At 40.4% G+C, this 22,233-nt stretch overlaps 1 protein-coding gene across 1 annotated transcript in view; it reads right to left on the reverse strand.

Moving 5' to 3' along the window:
- The window catches only part of CDC73 (cell division cycle 73), a 147,859-nt gene that overhangs the window by 13,066 nt on the left and 112,560 nt on the right, over positions 1–22,233 (reverse strand). The window contains exons 12-13 of the mRNA XM_089678815.1: positions 7,688–7,723; positions 7,084–7,171 (exon numbers count right to left, since the gene is read on the reverse strand). Of these exons, the coding sequence (XP_089534941.1) occupies positions 7,084–7,171; positions 7,688–7,723 (124 nt within the window). The remainder of the gene's footprint in view (positions 1–7,083; positions 7,172–7,687; positions 7,724–22,233) is intronic.

The raw sequence follows: 22,233 nt of genomic DNA on the forward strand, positions 1-22,233 counted from the left end.
ACTTTTTTTTTATCATCATCGAGTACCTGGATATATCTTTCAGCAGTGATGGTGCCTTTTCAGATGTGCAAGCTGCCCATTCCATATGCACTAATGCACCCCCATACCAGAGATGTGGCCTTTCCTTAGTCCAGAGGACGTGGCGCCCATGGTTGCCAAAAAGAATGAAAAATCTTGATTTGTCTGAGCACAGTACAGTTTTCAACTTGGCAAAAGACCATTTTAAATGAGCTTTGACCAAGAGAAGACAATGATGTTTCTGGATCATGTTCACACATGGCTTCTTTGCAATTTAGAGCTTTACCTTGCATTTTTGTATGCCACAGAGAACTGTATACACAGACAGTTATTTTTGGAAGTATTCCTGAGCCCATGCTGTGATAATCATGCCGGTTTTGTATGCAGTATTTTACAGGCAATAAATATTGCCAGTTTAAAAGTCCTTTGTGCTTCCTCCTTACTATTTAACACTAATACATATCCATAAAAATTATTATACAGGATTTATGTAGCGCCAACAGTTTGCTCGGAACTTTACAATATAAAAATTGCTTTAGTTCATTCATGGTTTCTTGCTCAGTGTGCTCATTCCTTCACTCTATACACCTCCAGTGCTCCACTACCACCAGCTGTGCTGTCACTGGCTTTGTCTGACTCACAACTAAGGTAAGGTCAATAATAATGCAAATTCCCTTTAAATGGACTACTCACTCTTTGGTTCATTCCACCCCCTTTACACCTCTCTAAGTGATGACAAAAAAGAAAACCTTAAAAAAAAAAATCTATTTTCTCTCACAAGAAAAGTAATCCCCTAACGTTCTTATGGTGCACATACTGCAACATCATTCATAAAGACACAATATGTATCACATATGCCAGTGTTTAGCATCGGCTAGCTATAATGGATACCGCACTCCGGGGTTCCACCGTGCGTAATGACGTCATCCGATAAGTACCGTGGGTATTGTAACTTGTGCACAATGATTTTTCTGGATATTTGGAATCTTGTGATATTATGTACTGTAGATGATAGATTTAAATTCCTTGCAATTTTACATTATGAACATTATCCTGAAATTGTTAGACAATGTATTTCTGTCTCTCCAAGATGCTCTTTATATACCCAATCGGGCTACTGATCTGTTACCAATTAATCCAATTAGTTGTAAAATGTTCTTCCAGCTCTTCCTTGTTATTATTTGCCAGTTTTTTGTTACCCTATCCCAACTTTGAGATGTGTTGCTGCCATCAATTTTAAAACGAAGTTATTTTTTTTCTTAAAATGGTACATTTTCTCAGTTTAAACATTTGATAGGTTTTCTAGTTTCTATTGTGAATAAAATACGGGCTTATGAAATTTGCAAATCCCTACATATCATTGCATTCTGTCTTTCTGTAGCTTTTACACAGTGTCCCATCAAGTATAAACTGAATTAAAAATAATAATTTTGCAACTGTACAATCAGATTGTATAATGTATGGTTCAAGTTATATATACACATCAGTTTAAACATATTTTTTACTCATAATTTTAGACATTTATTCTTATTAGGTCAATTTACAGTATTACCCAGAATGTATCATTTGAATTATTTTTATGAAAAAGCATAGTTTAGTATTCATGTTCTCATATTGTTCTGACAATTTTGTGTATTTGACAATACTATTGACCATTTGATTTTTAATATGACCCAGTGGAGGGGATAATGTATTGATATTAGATTGATATATCTTATGTTCTTTCTAGTCTTGATGAAGGGGATACTCTTTGACCTTCAAAACATGTTGGAAACATTTTGGATTGTTCCCGAATTATCAAAATAAAGTTGTATTTGGACCTCTTAGTGGTGCGGTGCTTCAATTTCATTTTTTGTTGCATTACACTACAAACCATGGAGAGTGTGGAGATTCTTTTAACAATTTCGCTGCCAGAGACGTTTTTGGGCATGTTTAAAAAAAGCATTTTATGCCTGATTATACAAAACCCCCATACATATATTTTCTGAAAGCAGACACCCTAGAGCAGGGGTATCCAAACTATGGCCTTCCAGCTGTTGAAGTACTACAAGTCCCATCATGCCACTGCCTCTGGGTGTCTTGCCTGTGGATGTCAGTCTTGCAAAGCCTCATAGGACTTGCAGTTCCTCAACACCTGGAGGGCCATAGTTTGGACACCCCTACCCTAGAAGATAAAATAGTGGTAGTTCCAATTTTTTATGTCACACGATATTACCACAAAGGTCTAAGAAACACAAAATTCAGTTTAAAAAAAAAAAACACACGAATTTTAGGGCAAACGCAATAAATTACCCAAATTTTTGGTAAAATAAAAAAAAACGCAAGATTGCACAGAGTAAACAGATACCCAGCATGTCAAACTTTAAATTTGTGTGCCCCATTGAAATGGCAAACTTCAGTACTCTAGATTTTCCATAGGCAACGCTTCAAAAGCCCCTACAGGTCGTGAGTTTAGTGTTTTGGAGGAGGTCTTGAGCTAGAATTATTGCTCTCACTCCAGCGTGCATGGTGATATGTAACATGTGTATCACAAATTGGCGGTTTCATGCGTAGGTGCCTCCGATGCGTGTTTATATTTGTACATGCTTAATTGGTGGTGGTGGGCACAATTTTTTTTTTTTTTTGGGAAGAATGTTATGTGTTTGGATGTAACTTTATATTTTTGCAATAAGTAAAAAAAAATGTTTTGCTTAACTTTTTCTTCCCATCACATAGGGGACACAAAGTCCCCTATGTGATATTTAGGTGACAAGTTCTCTTTAATGAGACATGCAGGGTCTAAAAGACCCTGCATGTCTCCTCTGGGCTCCAGTGAATGTATTGAACGCATGTAGATCGAATTACAATACATACTTCCCTGGTTATTCTAGCCAGGGAAAGTGACAGGGTGACCCGGAAGTGACGTCATACATGCCGGTTTGCAGGTTATAGCAAGAAGGGAAGGAGAGTGGACATGTGTCCATTCTCCCCTCCCCTCCCCTCCGTCCTTTTAAAAGTACATTTGACCTATTATAATTTGTAGGTCTAACTTCAAGGTGAGTGGGTCAACAATCCAGGCACGTTTTTGGAAGATAGCACAACATTAAGCCTTTTTATATGTTGGATTGGACTGTTATATTTGATTTTTGTGATGATTGTATTATTGTTTGCTTTTTAAGGTTAGGTTTCACAATGAGGAGTTCACGAACCACATTATTTGTTTAATTATCACAAGGGATGTGTGCATTCCTTGTGAAAGGAAAAAAAAAAAAATTAAAAAAAGGTTAAAAAAAATACATTTAAAAAAAAAAAAATGTCTAAAACGCCCCCATCCCCCCCCCCCCCGGTGCTCGCGCGTAGTGGTGAACACATACAGTTGTGTCCAAAATTATTCAACCCCCAATGCTGTAAAGGGGTTTAGGGACTATAGTGTACATTTGGAATTGTATTCAGAATCAAATCCTACAAGGACGTTGTAACTACCCAAATGCAACTAAAATGACATCAATTGTTTATGTAATACAGTAGTAAATGGTTCTTATGTGGTTTCTTCATTGCCACAATTATTCAACCCCTTAAAGACTACCACTCTGAAGAACAGAGGTTCATACAGGTGCTTTCCATCAGGTATTGAAAACACCTGTGGATGTCACCGAGCAGCAATCAAGCATAATAAGCACCAATTAGGCAGCTTTAAAATGACTGTGATACTCAGCTCCTTCTAGACATTTACTGGTGTGGTTACAAACATGGTGAAGGCAAGAGAATGGTCCAGGAAGACAAGAGAAGAGGTGATTTCTCTTCACAGGAAGGGCAATGGCTATAAGAAGATTGCAAAGATGTTAAACATACCAAGAGACACCTTAGGAAGCATCATTCGCAAATTCAAGGCAAAGGGCACTGTTGAAACGCTACCTGGTCGTGGCAGAAAGAAGATGCTGACTTCGACTGCTGTGCGCTACCTGAAGCGTAGAGTGGAGAGAAGTCCCCGTGTGACTGCTGAGGAACTGAGAAAAGATTTGTCAGATGTGGGTACAGAAGTTTCAGCCCAGACAATAAGACGCACACTGCGTAATGAAGGCCTCCGTGCCAGAACTCCCAGGCGTACCCCCTTGCTGTCTCCAAAGAATAAGAAGAGTCGACTGCAGTATGCCAAAAGCCATGTGGACAAACCACAAAAGTTGTGGGATAGTGTTCTGTGGACTGATGAAACAAAATTAGAACTGTTTGGGCCCATGGATCAACGCTATGTTTGGAGGAGGAAGAACAAGGCCTATGATGAAAAGAACACCTTGCCTACTGTGAAGCATGGTGGAGGGTCAATCATGCTTTGGGGCTGTTTTGCTTCTGCAGGTACAGGGAAGCTTCAGCGTGTGCAAGGTACCATGAATTCTCTTCAGTACCAGGAGATATTGGATGGAAACGTGATGCAGTCCGTCACACACCTGAGGCTTGGGAGACGTTGGACCTTTCAACAGGACAATGATCCCAAGCATACCTCCAAGTCCACTAGAGCATGGTTGCAGAGGAAAGGCTGGAACATTTTGGAGTGGCCATCGCAGTCACCAGACTTAAATCCGATTGAGAACCTCTGGTGGGACTTAAAGAAAGCAGTTGCAGTGCGCAAGCCTAAGAATGTGACTGAACTGGAGGCCTTTGCCCATGAAGAATGGGCGAAGATACCCGTAGATCGCTGCAAGACACTTGTGTCAAGCTATGCTTCACGTTTAAAAGCTGTTATAACTGTAAAAGGATGCTGTACTAAGTACTAAGATTGAATGTCACTTGGGGGTTGAATAAAACTGATAATGCTGTGAGCACAGAAAAGACATTTGTGGTTATTTCATTATAACTGTTATGTTATATTTGTCTGACCTACAAGTGCCTCTTTAATGTAAATGTAAGCAAGATGACTGAATGATCAAAAGCAATGTCAAACTGGCCAAAACACTCAATTTCAGTGGGGGTTGAATAATTTTGGACACAACTGTACGTAGGTAGGCCATGCCCACATATGTAAACTGTTCCAACCACAAGTGAGGTATCGCCATGAACGTCAGAGCAAGAGCAATAACTTTAGCACTAGACCACCTCTGTAATTTAAACTGGTAACATGGAAATTTTTAACGCGTCACCCATGGAGATTTAGTTTGGCTCCATTCCACGAGCGTGCGCAATTTTAAAGTATGACATGTTGGGTATCTATTTACTCGGTGTAACATCATCTTTCATATTTTACAAAAAAAAAAAATTTGGAAATATATTTTGTTTGTTTTTTTTATAAAGTATCTTTTTCAAAAAAAAAGTTGTGTTTGAAAAACATTAATTTTAAAAACTGTTTATTTCAGTTTTCAACCAAGTGGATCCTGAATTTTCGGTTTCGGCACCAGAATTTTCATTTCAGTACACCACTAACAGAGTGATCTTAGGGGGCTTTTGCCACCAGTAGCATCCCTTATATTATTAAAAGTCAGTCCAAAAAAGGTATCGTCTTTTGAAAGGCTTTTTAAACAAGGTTTCCTGGTTGTAAACAATTTGCCCTAATCGTGTACTGACACACATACGAAATCTACTCCACATATTCAATAAGCAAGAGACTATCCACAGCAGTGGATAGATCCTATTTAAGGAATTTTGACCAGTCAGACATTGTTTGACAATGAAAAGTTACAGCTGGATCGGGTGAAGCAAAGGACACACCAACAAGAGCAGAGCTCTAAAAAGGGCTTCAAACTGCTATTCGAAAGGAAGATGCATCTTCTACTGGAATAGTAAATGCCTTTAAAGGCAGGACACTACCAGATCCACAGTGGAAAGTACCACTTTCACACAATCTTCAGCAAATGGATACTAAGGCTAGTAAGTGCTTGAGAAGAGAAAAAACTTATCAGGATGCTTCCAATCTCCATAGAGAGAAACAAAAGAAAGTGCAAAAGGGACAGCCTTTACAACCTTCAGAATTTAAAAGTGGTAGTAAACTCCGCTTCGTCTCTTGTACCTACAGGGAAGCTTATAACGAAGGCTTACCTGAAGCTACAGTAAATGTTTCCTAACTGTGCACCATAAAGAAGATATTCCAATGTGTAGCAGCCGGTAAATGCACAATGCGCTCTCAATGGACGGCATGCCGTTCATTCAGAGAGCTGAGCCATGGGCATTAAGTCATCACAGCTCGGCCGTTGAAACAGTCAAAACATAACTTATTAGTGATACTCAGTTCTCAATTATCACAAGAGGTAATATTTGTGTTTGGATCATCTCCAAAATAAACACTCACGATATTAAAATTAGGAACTACTGAAATGACAAAATAAAATACAATTTCAACAAACAGAACTGAAGTAAATATTTTTAAATAAAAACACTCTAAGTTGAAAATCATGCATGCAGACCAATGTATGCTTTTGGAAACAAAATTAGAAAGTTCTTAATAAAGAAAGCAAAAAAAAAACCGCATGCATATTTGCCAAGCTGTATTAACTTTTGCATTACCCACATGCCATCTTGACTAGCCTGATGGTCTTTGCTCCTTATGCCTATATTGGAACATAATGACATGCTAAGAGGGAAATGGGGTAGCCTATGACCTATGGGCTATGCAGCTGAACAATTGAAGCAAAGGGGCCTGAGAATCCCAGGTCCTCCACTGTGTCATTTTTCCAGAGTTTCCCAGCTGCAGGCAGTTTTGTAAAAGTATATTTTTAACTTACAATTTCAATGGGCATTAGTTTAAAAAAAAAAAAAAAACACCTTCAGATCTGCTTTAACCTATATTTCTTTTAGTAGCAATTCATTTGCAGAAAAGCTAATTGAGGTTTTAGTAATTGTTTTGTGCTGAGCTTTTCCCACTGTGGGAAATCCTAAAAACAGGACTTATCATAACTTGAGAATGGAGTGTAAGAAATATCATCAAGCTAGTTAGTCATGCATGGTCTTTTAGAAAATTTAACGTCATTAAATTGTTTATGTAGGAGGACTTGCCCAGTACATTACCAACATACTAACACAAAAACAGGGTGTTATGGTTAGTTAATTTTTCCCATTAAAAGTTTTAGGCCCACACCTCTGAAAGAATTAACTACTCACTTAAGGTCCTGAAGGAGATCTTTCGAATTCAACATGGTTATCAGGGAAGTTGTAGCAGCTGGTATAATGATTATAGGGGTACGTGAACCTAGAATTAAAGTAAAAAAAGTAGAAAAATGTTAAACTGTTTTATAGAGCAAGGCAAAAAAAAAAATTAATTTAAGCTATTTAAAGAAAATAACTTAATTCTAAAAAACTAACATTCTAAATATAACCTACAGTATTACCAAATCTATCACCTTTCTAAAACCAAAAAGAAAGAAAAAATGCAAAAATTATAGCTCAAGACAGACATTCAACATAATTTTTCTGCATTGGCCATGCTTTGTCCTCCCCCTACACTGACATGCAGGTGCCATTACTCAAAACACAAAGGGCATTTTTTGCGTCTCAAAAAAAAAAAAAAAAAGTATATATATATATATATATATATATATATATATATATATATATATATATATATATATATATATACACACACACACACACACACACACACATATATATATACATATATACATACATACACATATACATACACATATATACATACATATATACATACATACATACACACAGATTTTTTTTTTTTAACATATCTTACCTTTCTTTTGATTGGGGGGAGGCCTTGCCTGTGATACTGCATTGAAAAAAAGAAAACAAATTTGATGAGTACATGATGCTTGATTTATTAGCATTAACCGTTCAATCATATAAAGTTTAATTAGTTACCATTAAATTTTTCGTTTTGTAGAAAAACACATCTAAGTTCTCCTACTAACCCCCTATCAACAAAGAATACATGACAGACATCAGATACAGACTAGACTCAGCATCTGATAATGCGGTCCTTCACAATGTACCAGAGAGCCTCTAATGACATTCAGCTATGACTCTTGCCCATACAGAATGGAAGATCAGTCCATCTGCTCACAGCAGAGGATATGTCTTCCATTCAACTCTGTGGCCTACAGCCATTCCTGCTCTTTACAAAACAGATGACTATCTGCACTGTGGACAACGGCACAACAGAAAACAGACGATGCAAAGCAGACCTGGTTTGCACTGGAGGTCTGTTACCATTTGACATTTTGAGGTGAAGGGCTTTGGAACAGCTATTACCACATAACAATTGTTGAGGTAAAATATCATCCAGGCAGGATGGTACAATGTGCCAATATGGCTACATGCATTTAAAATTACAAGTTAAACATTGTTTATTTGTCTATTATGGATATTATTGTGTTCCCCTTTTTATTCTTCTCCCTCCAGACCTAATTCTGTATTTTCTGTTTTGCATTTTATAATTGGTACTGTGTTTGCTCATGGCTTTTACCTTTCTATGTAAATTTTATAAAATATCAAATTTGACCAGATTGGCCATAAAATTACAAATTAAACAAAAGCGATTTTTCTCACTTTTATATGTATACATACACAGTATGGATTTATTTCAGCCATGAAAACAAGTTCTCAACTTGTATACAATGAAATACATCTATTTTAAAAAGGAGAAAACCACACAAAATATGCTTGGGGAAGTGACAAAAAATAAACTATACACATTCCTTGTTACATTTTAAAGTGTAACGGACACCATTAACCATAAAAAGCACTGGGCTTCCAGTTAAGTTGCTGAAATGTATATATTTCTCCATGCTTCACTCTGACAGCTCCACACCATCTGCCATTCCTCTGAATCACCAAGATAAGCCTGACACACACTATGATCTTTCAAGGGTTGATAACAATTTCACACTTGGACTTACGAGAAATACCATAAGTGCGAATGCTGGAGGAAACGATGGCAAATGCAAGGGGAAAGAATGATTACTCTAAAATATTTCATTGATTCTATACATCTACCATACCAGAAAACATTCACGTTTTCAAAAATTAGTTTTGTTTTTTACTTGGATGTTTTACTGAGCATTACATCTAGCAATGAGTCAACATTTCTTGATTGCATTTATGTTTAATCATGCTTTGGTCTTAACTAATTTTGCAAGAAAAGTATGCAATGCAGCTGAAAATATTGTTGGAAACTAATGGTGCACTGAAATGAAAATTCTGGTGCCGAAACTGATACTGAAAACTCAGAATGCATGTGGCCAAAAACCGAAACCAAAATGTCTGCGTATGTGGGGTGGCTCCAATTTTTTTTTTTTTTTTTTTTTTTTTTTTACACACACATCGGCACCTGTATCAACTATATTTTTACTATTGACAAAATGCCGACAGGGCTATTTTCGGCCGATATGGGTGGCCGAAATTTCGATGCATCCCTATTGGAACTGATCAAAAATGAACATGTTGGATTATCTGATTGAAAACTGCATTATCAGTGTTCTCTTCAGAATGTATTTTGAGCTCGATAGCCAAAAAACATTCTGGAAGTAGCACTATGAGTAGCCTCAAATGTTTGTGGAATTAAAGTACACTATATTGCCAAAAGTATTGGGACACCCCTCCAAATCATTGGATTCAGGTGTTCCAATCACCTCCATGGTTACAGGTGTATAAATTCAAGCACCAAGGCATGCAGACTGCTTCTACAAACATTTGTGAAAGAATGGGTCGCTCTCAGCTGCTCAGTGAATTCAAGCGTTGCCACCTGTGCAATAAGTCCATACGTGAAATTTCCTTGCTACTAAATATTCCACAGTCAATTGTTAGTGGTATTATAACAAAGTGGAAGCAACTAGGAACAGCAACAACTCAGCCACGAAGAGGTAGGCCACGTAAAATGACAGAGTAAAGTCAGTGCATGCTGAAGCGCTCAGTGCGCGGAAGTCACCAATTGTCTGTAGAGTCAATAGCTAAAGACCTCCAAACTTCGTGTGGCCTTCAGATTAGCACAACAGCATGTAGAGAGCTTCATGGAATGGGTTTCCATGGCCAAGCAGCTGCATCCAAGCCTTACATCACCAAGTGCAATGCAAAGCATATCCCTCTATAGCAGTGTTTCTCAACCTTTTTCCGGTCTGGGTGCCCTTGAAAAGTATTTTCAGTCAGGAGGCACCTTTGTCTAAGGCTTGGTTCACGTTACTGTGTGTCGCGGAAAGCATGCGACATCTCGCTCATTCCTGACACGCAGGCAAATGCTCTGCTCTTTATGGGTACCCACAAACATTGGCAAACACGGGTTTTTTTTTGGTGCAATTTTAAAACCAAGGTCAGGGACGACTTTCCCTGCATTTCTGAGGGTAAGGCAGTCCATTGAAATGAATGGGCTGCCCCACACACAGCCACACAGATGTGAACCAAGGGCCTGTTCACCTGTGAGGTTGGAGGGCGGTAAAACCACGCAACTAAGCTGCTTTAACCACCCCCAACTGCTCCCCCTTGAACTGCAGAAACAGCAGCTGGGGGTATACACATGCTGTTGCCTCAGCTGGAAGTATACCTCCGAGTGAATGTAGTTGAACTACAGCCACCCCGCAACTGTCTGAGCATTGCACACAGTTGTGGTGTGGTGATTGATGCTGGGGTTAAAGCAGATGGTGAGGAGGCAACATATTGCCTCTTTGCCACCTGTCAAAAAGCCTCTGAAAAGAGATCTGAGCATGGATTGCTTTTCAGAGGAGCAGCAGTCCTTGCTGCTAGTACAAACAAGTCCTAAAAAAAGCAGTTCTGATAGGACAGGAATAGAGGGTCGAGATTAAAAGTAAAATACATATACACACACATACAAAAACAAACACACACAGACACATGTATACAGCATTATGAAAAGTTACAGTACCTTAGCTTCCATCACACAGCAGGGTACTGCACTCTAGGGGGAAGCAGAGAGCACAAAAGACACCCCCTTCCCTTTGCTTTCACTTTGCTCAGCAGTCTGACTGCTCCCAGTGCCGAGGTATAGTGTGGCTCAGAAGCTCGGGCTCAAGTGACAGCCATTCTCCCCACGGCACCCTTGAAGACCTCTGGTGGCACCCTGGGGTGCCGTGGCACCCCAGTTGAGAAAGGCTGCCCTACATCACCAAGTGCAACGCAAAGCGTCGAATGCAGTGGTGTAAAGCACGCCGCCACTGGACTCTAGAACAGTGAAGACGTGTTCTCTGGAGTGACGAATCGTGCTTCTCTGTTTGTCAATCTGAGGAGTGTGTCTGGGTTTGGCAGTTGCCAGAGGAACGGTACTTGCCTGACAGCAATGTGCAGTGTAAAGTTTGGTGGGGGGGATTAGGGTGTAGGGTTATTCTTCAGAGATTGGGCTTGGCCCCTTAGTTCCAGTGAAGAGAACTCTTAAGATGTCAGTATACCAAGACAATTTGGACAAGTTCATGCTCTTCACTTTGTAGGAACAGTTTGGGGATGGCCCCTTCCTGTTCCAACATGACTGCGCACCAGTGCACAAAGCAGGGTCCATAAAGACATGGATGAGCGAGTTTGGGGTGAAGGAACTTGACTGGCCTGCACAGAGTCCTGACCTCAACCCGACAGAACACCTTTGGGATGAATTAGAGCAGAGACTGCGAGCCAGGCCTTCTCATCAAACATCAGTGCCTAATCTCACAAAGGCACTTCTGTAAAAATGGTTAAATATTCCCATAGACACACTCCTAACCCTTGTGGACAGACTTCCCAGAAGAGCTGAAGCTGTTATAGTTGCAAAGGGTGGACCAACTCAATATTGAGCCCTACGGACTAAGACTGGGATACCATTAAAGTTCATGTGTGTGTACAGGCAGGAGTCCCAATACTTTTGGCAATATAGTGTATATGTCTAGGCAAACTATAAAAAAAAAACAAAAAAAAAAAACAGCTACATATCTGTAATAAATGCCCATTTCAAATATTTTATCCCTTTTAATATCCTGCAAGTACAGAAAAACACCTATCGAGCTTTATTTGTTCTGCCAAATGATAAATAATTGAGTTCTGTATGTATTGTCCTTTTCACTTGCAATGAATTGCACGTCTTGTGTGCAAATCTTGCCTGTTTGACATCAAACTTTTTTCACTTCAAGACAGATGACATGAATTCCCCAACAGTAGATGTGTATCTGAAGCGCACGCAAAAAATGTATTCATTTTATTCTTCAAGGTAGACCTGATCCACTTGCTGGGTTTACATATTCTTTAAAGAAGACTGAAGATTGCTACAATTCAGGCAGGGGAACATCCCCAAGCCCAGGCCATCAGTGACAGGTCCCTAAGGGGAGGTTCACACTTAATTGGGTACTGAAATGCATTAAATTAAATGCAGTCCTGTACCTGCAACCACCCGCAAGCAAAACACACTGCTCTTTAGCAGACATGCGGAACTGAAAACACAGGTTTCAGGTGCGGGAAACTGCATGATGGAAAAGTACCATGTGGTTTCAGTACAGTTGCAGTTTTAAAAGATAAAGGGAACGTCTTCCTGTGTTTCCCACAGGTCGAATGGGCTGCTGATCGAAGTCTGGCAAGCCCTCCGGACCAGTGCCTTTACACTTATTATCCACCATACTACGTAAACAATTGAGCTTTTGCCTACAAATGGTACTCCCAAACCACGTTGGAGCAGGTAGGGTTAATGATGTCTGTGACAGGTCACTCTAAGGTCTCTTGCACATGGTACTGATTTTTTGAGCATCTGCTTTTTGAACATAATTACAGGCATTTGTTTTGCACGTATTTGCACGCACAATAAATTCTTGAGAAAATTCATTAGGATTTATGCTATGTGCATATTCGCACGCATTTGCGCGGATGTAGCGTAAATTACTGACCAAAAATGCAGATTTTCCTTTTACTGAGGAATATGCAGTGTTTGTTTGCACGCATGTGTACAAAGGCACATTGTAAATAATGGGCTACATTTTACCTTAGTTAAAAAGCAAACACACAAAAAAAACCCTGTACTGAGCTTTTTCAAGCTGCAGTGTGCAAGAGGCCAAGAGCAGTAAGGAACGCATGACTAAGTCTGGAAGATCATGGAGGATGGCAGGAAGACAATGAGGACTGAGGTCTTCTCGCACATTTGCAATAAGACACAACGGGAAGGGACTTGTGCAGGAGCAGTAAGTATGAAGCTTCCATCACAGCTCCAGTAAAGGACTGCAAGAGCGCCAACTTCAAGTATGGTGCAGCACCTGTCACTGGCCATGCAACCTAAAGTAACACTGCATCTACGGCCCTAAATATTTAGAAAAAACACCCTGATCCACTTTTGTCTGAAATCATTTTTGCATGGAGTTCCGAGAAAGGGAAGATATCCAAGACAAAATGACCAGCAAGAAGCAAAGGTTCTCTACAGATGAGCTCTGAAATGACATACACTAACTGGATGTAAAAAACCCTGTAAAATTATTTATAAAAAATATGAAAATAAGTGGACCATCAAGTTAGCAATTCACCAATTTAAGCCAAATTCATATTTGAATGTTCTGCTTAAAGTTCTAAAATCGCTCAACAGGGCAAATCCTATTCCCTTCCCTGAGGCCTTGTTCACATCTAGCTACCACTGAGGAGGTCACTAAGGTCTTCACTGAAGCCCGCCTCACCACTTGCCCCCTGGACCCTATCCCCTCACAGCTCCTCCATTCACCCCCATCCTCCATCTTTCGCTCCCTCACCCACATCTTCAATCTCTCCCTCTCCACTGGCACATTCCCCTCCCCCATAAAGCACGCACACATCACCCCCATACTCAAAAAACCCTGCTTGACCCCACTGACCCAAACAACCTTAGACCCATCTCCCTGCTACGATTCACTTCCAAGCTCCTTGAGCGCTTGGCCTACAATCACAGAAGCACCCACCTCACTGATAACAACCTCCTTGATCCACTACAGTCAGGCTTCCGTCCCCTACACTCCACCGAAACCGCCCTACTTAAAATCACTAATGACCTGCTAACCGCCAAAGCTAATGGCCATTACTCAGTCCTCTTGCTCCTCAACCTCTCTGCGACCTCGACACAGTCGACCACCCCCTCCTCCTTACAAAACTGCACTCCCTCGGCATCAGGGACGCTGCTCTCTCCTGGTTCTCTTCCTACCTATCCCAACCCTCCTTCAGCGTCACCTATAACACTGCCACCTCCCCCTCTCTGTTGGAGTCCCCCAAGGCTCTGTCCTTGGACCCCTCCTCCATCTACACCTCCTCCCTTGGCAAACTGATCAGACTGGATGTCGCTCCATTTCCTCAAGTTAAACCTGTCCAAAACTGAGCTCCTGGTTTTCCCACCAGCCTGCGCCCCCCCCATCCTCTCCATCACTACTAGCAACGCCACCAACAATCCCACACGCCAAAGTCCTGGGTGTCACCCTGGACTCAAACCTTTCCTTCAAACCTCATGTCCAATCACTATCAAGATCATGCAGGCTCCACCTCCGCAGCATCTCCAAGATACGTACATTCCTCACCCCAGACACTACTAAACAACTTGTACACTCCCTCATCTCATGCCTGGACTACTGCAACTCCCTTCTCACTGGCCTACCGAAACAAACGCTATCCCCACTCCAGTCTATCCTGAACTCAGCAGCGAGACTCAACCACCTCACCAACCGCTCCACATCTGCCACCCCCCTTTGCCAATCCCTTCGCTGGCTCTCGATTGCCCAGCGCATCAATTCAATTCAATTTGCTAACTCTGGCCTACAAAGCCATTCACAATGCCGCCCCAAACTACCCAACTGACCTGATACCCAAATACCACCCTACCCGTGGCCCTTCGCTCCTCACAGGACCTCCTACTCTCTAGCTCCCTGGTCTCCTCCCGCGCCCGACTGCAGGACTTCCCCCATCCTCTGGAACTCCCTACCCCAATACATCAGACTGTCACCTACCCTCCTCACCTTCAGGCGCACCCTGAAAACCCATCTCTTCAGGGAAGCCTACCCCACCCTCACCTAACAACCGATCTCCTCCACTTCTCCCACCACTCCACCCCCCACAGCTACTTCGTCCTGTACCACTTCCCCTCCCTTCTAGATTGTAAGCTCAAAAGAGCAGGGCCCTCAAACCCCTCGTGTATTGTATTGTTACTGTTTTGTCTCATGTTCTGTCCCCCTTGCTATTGTACAGCGCTGAGCAAACACTTTGGCGCTATATAAATACTGTATAATAATAATAATAATCTAGTGATTTGGGATTGCAGGTTGCATGACTGAAATTTTGTCCACAATTCCAATTTGCACTGCAATGCTGGTGAAATGCACCACGTCTTTGTGTGCCATTTCTTTTTTATGGCCCCTAAAATGTAGCGTGGTTTTGCTGGGATTGTTACACAGGAAACTGCATCGTACAAGCTTGTGGCCCAAAAAGGAGCGAGAGCAGGAGCTTCTTTTGGGTGACAAGCTTGTCACACAACAATCTCAGCAAAACTGCAACACGCAATTAAAAATTAATGGCACACAAATGTGTGGTGTGTTTCACCCACGATCCAAAAATCGCTAGATGTGAGTGGGGCCTGAGTGTTTTATCACCTGTAGCTCAAAAAAGTACATGAGCCTCTTTTTGGCAGTCAATGATGCCAATGGGAACGCTTAAAAACGAGTAACATGAGCATTTTGCAAATGTTTTGTTGTGCATTTCTGCTCAAAAAGCAGTTCTAGATCCCGAATTTCCTCCACAGGCAACAAAAATTCTTGTAAAACGCTCATGTTGTGCATTTTCCAGGTGTTCCCAATGAAGTCTATGGAGCCAATCTCCCTCCAATCTGCCTAAAATAAACAACAGGCATTTTGCCATAGGCAACAACATGCTCACGTGTGAATAGGGCCATTGAAATGCATGGGATTGGGTTTGTTGAGCATATCAGAGCTACAAACTTCAAGCAGAAAATCGCTTGGGTGTGAATGGGGCTTGTAACAAAAATCAGAAAAAAAAAAAACAACAGCATGAATTTAAACTTAGATTGTACGCCCCTTGAGGGTTAGGGACTGATGTGAATGTACAATATATATGTAAAGCGCTGCGTAAATTGACAGCGCTATATAAGTAACTGAAATAAATAAAATAAATGTTTGAGAGCTGTAGATAATTAGGACCACAGATCGTGGATTAGTATGTTTTGGGTACAGGGAGATGCCTCAGGTTAAAGCACAGAAAGGGGTAAGTCCAATCGTTGCCATGGAAACCAGCAGGCTGTTTCAATGCACAAAAATGCCACAGAAAGATGTAATTTCTAGCAGAGATCAAAAACCATATGGTAAAAGAGCAATGAGCGACAAACCATAGAAAAACACCGCCTTGGTTCTACTTGTTCTATCCTTTTGTAAAGTCCAGCAGAATAGAGAGGTGCTAAATAACTAAAATTTTAACATATTTACCAATAACATTATTATTATACAGGATTTATATAGCGCCAACAGTTTGCTCAGCGCTCTACATTATATATATGCATCCTAACATTTATGACATCAGATGCCATGGTTATAGGAGTTGGAAACTGAGCCTATACCACGTTTTAAGTGACTGGAAGAACATACAGTTAGTTATGCAGATAGAAAAGCGATTTAAGTCTGCTTAATTTCAGAAACATACCCTGCAGAATACAATTTTAGTCAAGTCCATCTAAATCTGCTAGTGCATCGAACATTACCTTCTCCCAATATTGACAAGGACGCTATCTAAAAAGGTATCTCTGTTGCTCCTCTCCAGTGAGGTTAAAAAAAAGTGGGGGAAAAAAAGCAAATGCAGCCACTACATTTAAGACCAGTAACTCATACATTTTTCTTTTTGGGTTTAGTATTACTTTAACCACTCCAAGTCTGGACACTTTCACCCCCTTCCTGTCCAGGCCAATTTTCAGCTTTCAGTGCTATCACACTTTGAATGACAATTGCACGGTCATGCAACACTGTACCCATAGGAATTTTTTAGCATTTTTTTGAGAGAGATAAAGCTTTATTTTGGTGGTGTTTATTCACCACTGGGATATTTTTTTTTTTTTTGCTATGTAAATGAAAAAGTCCAAAAATTTAGAAAAAAAGTGTTTTTCTTATAACATTTTGCAAATAAATAATATTTCATCATAAATCTTGGCCAAAATTTATTCCGTTATCTTTATTAAAAAAAAGTAATAACCCAAATTAGTTTATAACCAAAAATTATAATTTAACTTTAATTTTTATATTATTATTTATGTTTTTTTTTTTTTACTTACCGTCACCCTAGCAGTACAGTGTCACCATGGGAATGCGCACAAGCAGGGGGCGGGGAGGCTGTTTAAAAACAGCCACCCGACCCTGCACTGCCACCGTCCGGCCGTTTATATACAACGGCCAGACGGGAGGTGGTTAAGGGCCAACTGGCAAATTATACAATGTAAGTTTTCAGTGAAATATTGGGAGAGGTCACTCCAGACCTTACCTCCCAGGTATTTAATCGCTCTGACTCCACCAGCCGGTCAGGGTACCCCAATATTTGTGAATAGGTGCCACAAGGTGAGGTCCATTTCACTGTCCAGCACAAAACTTGATTGATCCCGTGCACCAAAGATACAAAAAAAACCTTAGCCAATTGGCAAGGATTTTAGTCATTCTAGCATCCATATTCAAAAGTGAGATTGGTTAATAGGAAATGCATAAACTGGGCTCTTACCAGGCTTACGAGCCACCACAAAGTTCCCTTGATCAAAATAGTCCATGAGCATATCCAAGGGATGGGGAGCCAGAATGTCAAATTATATCCTAAACTATTCAGTTGGGAGAAAATGGCCCTTAACATTTACATTTGAAACCTCAAACCCTAGGCTGGCCATGCATGGTTCCATTTTTTTTTTTTGTTTTGTTCAACCAGTGGGTTGAATGAAAGAAAATGACTTGATTCCCCCATCCACACACTCTGTGGATGGGGGAAATCCTCTTGCTGAGCCTTTATATTCTCACAGCAGGGAGACTTCATCACCATCGGAATACAATTATCAGCACTGCTGGCTTGGGCAGTAAAAATACATTTTTACAACAGGCTGGTTGTACACAAGCCAATATCGACTTGTGTACAACTAGCCTGCCCATTCATGGATCAAAATTCAGACAGTCCCTTCTGAAGCAGCCAAATTTCAATCCACGTATGGCCAGCTTTACATAACATTAAGTGGTACATATTTGTCAAACACAGAATAAGCTGGCTTCTGCATGCACATCATATACAGTCCATGTTTGATGCTCTTACTGACCTTTTAAGAAACAAAACCTTGGTTCTCACAGTCACAGTATATCTATAGAAATGTTTTAATGTTATATATTATGTACCACTGAACCTTAAATTCCATGTATGGATATTTTATACATAGTTCCATTGTCCAACTTGGGACCAACGTAACTATGCAAATACCGCCCCTTGCAGGTGCCCTTGGAAGTTGTAAATCACTGATGACAGTGCAACCCCTGTGATCTCCATTTGTTTCTGGGTCCCACACTGAGCAGCTGGCCTGCTGCATTCTGGTCACAGGAAGCCACTCCTGCACTGGCACCATTCAGAAAATGCTTTGTATTTTCTGACTGAATCGCAAGGTGTTCTCTGATTGGACGAGGTAGAGAGACAGGGCTATGATGTGAAAAATAAATAAATTACCTTGATAAATATTTTTAAAATCTTGAATAAAAATATCTGAAAACGAAGGCAATCAAACCAACTAAAAGTACATACTGAAGTTAAATGAAAATCTACTAGAAAACATTTAAACAAAGAATTCCATTGTCTACGCTACTGCCCACAATAAATAGCACTTACACATCAGCAATGACACTGCCAGCTAGACAATGTATTACAGCCATCTCAAGCAGGCTTTGTGTGGGAGTAATGTACAGGAAATTATGAGAAAAAAAAATAGAAATGCTAGTTATGCAAAAAAAAAAAAGGTGCACATCAATGCATTAAAACATTGACGTCATTTTAATTAAACTATTTTAATTGCATTTTTGTCATAAAAAAACAATATATAAACATTGTACAGTTAGTATGACCACAGGAGAAGATTGCAGCACATGAACATTAAAGAAACAGATGAAGTTTTCAAAATAGCAGTGAATGTGGGAGGTTGTACTGGGAAGGAGGACCATTAAGGACAACATGTTTAGTACACTATAATAAAAGTAACCAGACATTTCAAAGAGATCAGTTGCATTTAAGCCAAGCTGGCACAATTTTGTAAATTTTGACACGGATGTAAACCTTCGATATCTACTTTCTGGCTAAATTCTAGGTGTGAGAAATAGATAAAAAAAGTAAAATGATTAAGTTGAACCAGAACAGAAAAAAAAAAAAAAAAAAATTCAAAGGAATTGGTGTGTGACAATTCGAGTCTAAAAGATTTTTTTTTTTTTTTTAAGATTATGTGTATGCATTGTGTGTCAGTGTGGCATTTGGAACGTTCCAACAATGATCTAATGTCTGTCCTAAATAGTTTAACTGGAGTATACAGCCGTCACTTGTGGAAATTACCAGACTTCTATTCCAGAAGCCCCTAAGACTCTGTATATCATACTGGAGCAAACGGATATCTATACAAATGTCATCAACATTGGTTGTAGTGTACTAACTAAAGATTGGCACCACGAAGAGGAGGCTCTCAGCCAGGGATGAAAGTTTGTTCTCTTATATGAAGCTTCCAAGCCATGCACTGTGCCTGTGCTTTCTGAAAAATGTGTTTAATCTCGAGTGTCATTAGTATAGTTGCCAACATTCCAAAAAACTTCCAGAGCACAGAGCAAGCAGGGAGCAGCTCCAGCTGTTACTGAGCGATCACTGACAAGTTCCTAAGCCAGACAGCAGCCCTAAACCTATGGCACAAGCCTTCCAGAGAACCATGCTCCCTTCACGCACACACACACACAAGTTCTAGTGGGAAACACATTTAGAAACATTACAGCTGAGTCAGTCTTGCTTCCGGTTGTGCTAGAAAGTGCAACCTAGCCACAGTAATTGGAAATGGAAAGTTTGTATCCCTGATGAAGAGGTAGCGCTGGGCTCTTGAAACGCACTGGCTGTTGCAAACTAAAATGTTTCAAAGGAATATACAAGATGGTATGGCTTTCCCATCTTTTCAAAACTTAAAAAAAAAAAAAAAAAAATCCAGGGACACTTTTGCTGCGTCCAGAAATCCAATGTAAGCATAGAATGTATTTTAATTAGGGGCGGGGCATTCATAAAAAGGGCATCATTTTACAAGGTGTATCATTACCCTATTAAACAATCCAATTTTGAAATACAGTACATACAGGATTCAGAGAGAGTTCACTAGCTAGGAGTGTCTTGCCATTCTCTGAGAAAGTAAAATTGGTCCAGTAGAACCAGGTTTTCTTATAAGCTTGTTTGTTTTATGAAGAGAGGACAAGATCCTCCATATGCCTTATAGCCTCAACTTTGTGTATCCAAAGGGAAATGGAGGGGGAACCGGGATCCTTCCATTTTAGAGGGATACCGAATTGGCCACATTCATTCTATCCTTATGTTTAAAGTGGAATTCAAGCCTAGAACTCGGCTTAAAACTGCTACCACCCACCTTCCAACGCCTATACTAACTACCCTACAGAAGGATCTATGTATGTGCCACTAGAATATGTGGCCAATATAAACGTGAAAGAAAACACTGTGTCTAAAACATAAGTCCAGAGTGCAGGCGTGAACGAGATCTCAAATGATCTTCTGGTATCCAAAAGACACAGATTGTGGATAAGGTGAGACAATTAAAGTGTAGATTGCGCACTCACCAGATACGCAACCTTTTTGCGCATTTGTATGATATAATAAGGACATCAGACATCTCATCAAAAAGGCCTGGTCAGATCTGGTCAATGCCTCCTTCGCTATCCCACGGTTTGCACTTAGCGTTCCCAAATGGTAACCACTCTGCGGATGTACCTGGCTCCCACAGGAGCTCAGAAAGAAACAACAGAGGAGGCCAGTAGTGCAATATTGCCTTAGGAGGTTTATTCCACACAATGGGTATGTATACAGCAAGAAAGCAAATAAAATAGATTACTGACCGATTGCAAGCTGCCGCCGGGACCCCTTGTGGTGCCGGCGGTAAGGCGTCAAAACAGCTACAGCCCGACCCTGACGTGTTTCGAGCAAGTGCTCTTAGTCATAGGGTGTGGAATAAACATCCTAAGGCAATATTGCACTACTGGCCTCCTCTGTTGTTTCTTTCTGAGCTCCTGTGGGAGCCAGGTACATCCGCAGAGTGGTTACCATTTGGGAACGCTAAGTGCAAACCGTGGGATAGCGAAGGAGGCATTGACCAGATCTGACCAGACCTTTTTGATGAGATATCTGAAGTCTGATGTCCTTATTATATCATACAAATGCGCAAAAAGGTTGCGTATCTGGTGAGTGTGCAATCTACACTTTAATTGTCCCACCTTATCCACAATCTGTGTCTTTTGGATACCAGAAGATCATTTGAGATCTCGTTCATGCCTGCACTCTGGACTTATGTTTTAGACACAGTGTTTTCTTTCATGTTTATATTGGCCACATATTCTAGTGGCACATACATAGATGCACAGTGTCACTTTATATATTTGTGTGCACTTTCTTACATGTTTATATATGTATTTATTTATTGGTTTTAACAGCGCTGCACGTTTATGTTTTTTATCTGTTTTAGAGGTCTTATATGGTGCCTTTTGTGTACAGCTGCTGTAATCTGGGAATTGATAGACTGGAAGGCGCTCACTTACTTTATATGTTTTTAGTACCCTACAGAAGGAACATGCTTACATGTACCCATTATCAGGGCACTTCGGTTCGGTCATGAGATTGGCTCCCAGTGGCCAGCTTCAAGAAAGGGGAGGGCAGACAACAGATGTTCCATAGTAAGCCTAAGGGTGACATCGCTTAGTTCTAGCCTTGAATTCCATTTTAAACATAAGGATAGACTGAATGTGGCCAATTCGGTATCCCTTTAAAATGGAAGGATCCTGGTTGAAGCTATAAGGCATATGGAGGATCTTGTCCTCTCTTCATAAAACAAACAAGCTTATAAGAAAACCTGGTTCTACTGGACCAATTTTACTTTCTCAGAGAATGGCAAGACACTCTTAGCTAGTGAACGCTCTCTGAATCTTTCCTCTGATACCCACGAGGGATGCTCTTGCAGAAAATTCTGCGATTTACATTATTACACTGCAAACACATTCAGCCTAAAATTATAAATATCTTGATTTTTTTTTAATACTTTAGGGCTCATTCATATGAGTGCCCAGC

The sequence above is a fragment of the Staurois parvus genome, unplaced genomic scaffold (genome assembly GCF_062004578.1).
Source record: "Staurois parvus isolate SC_StPar_1 unplaced genomic scaffold, SC_StPar_1.0 ptg000210l, whole genome shotgun sequence".
Lineage (NCBI taxonomy): Eukaryota > Metazoa > Chordata > Amphibia > Anura > Ranidae > Staurois > Staurois parvus.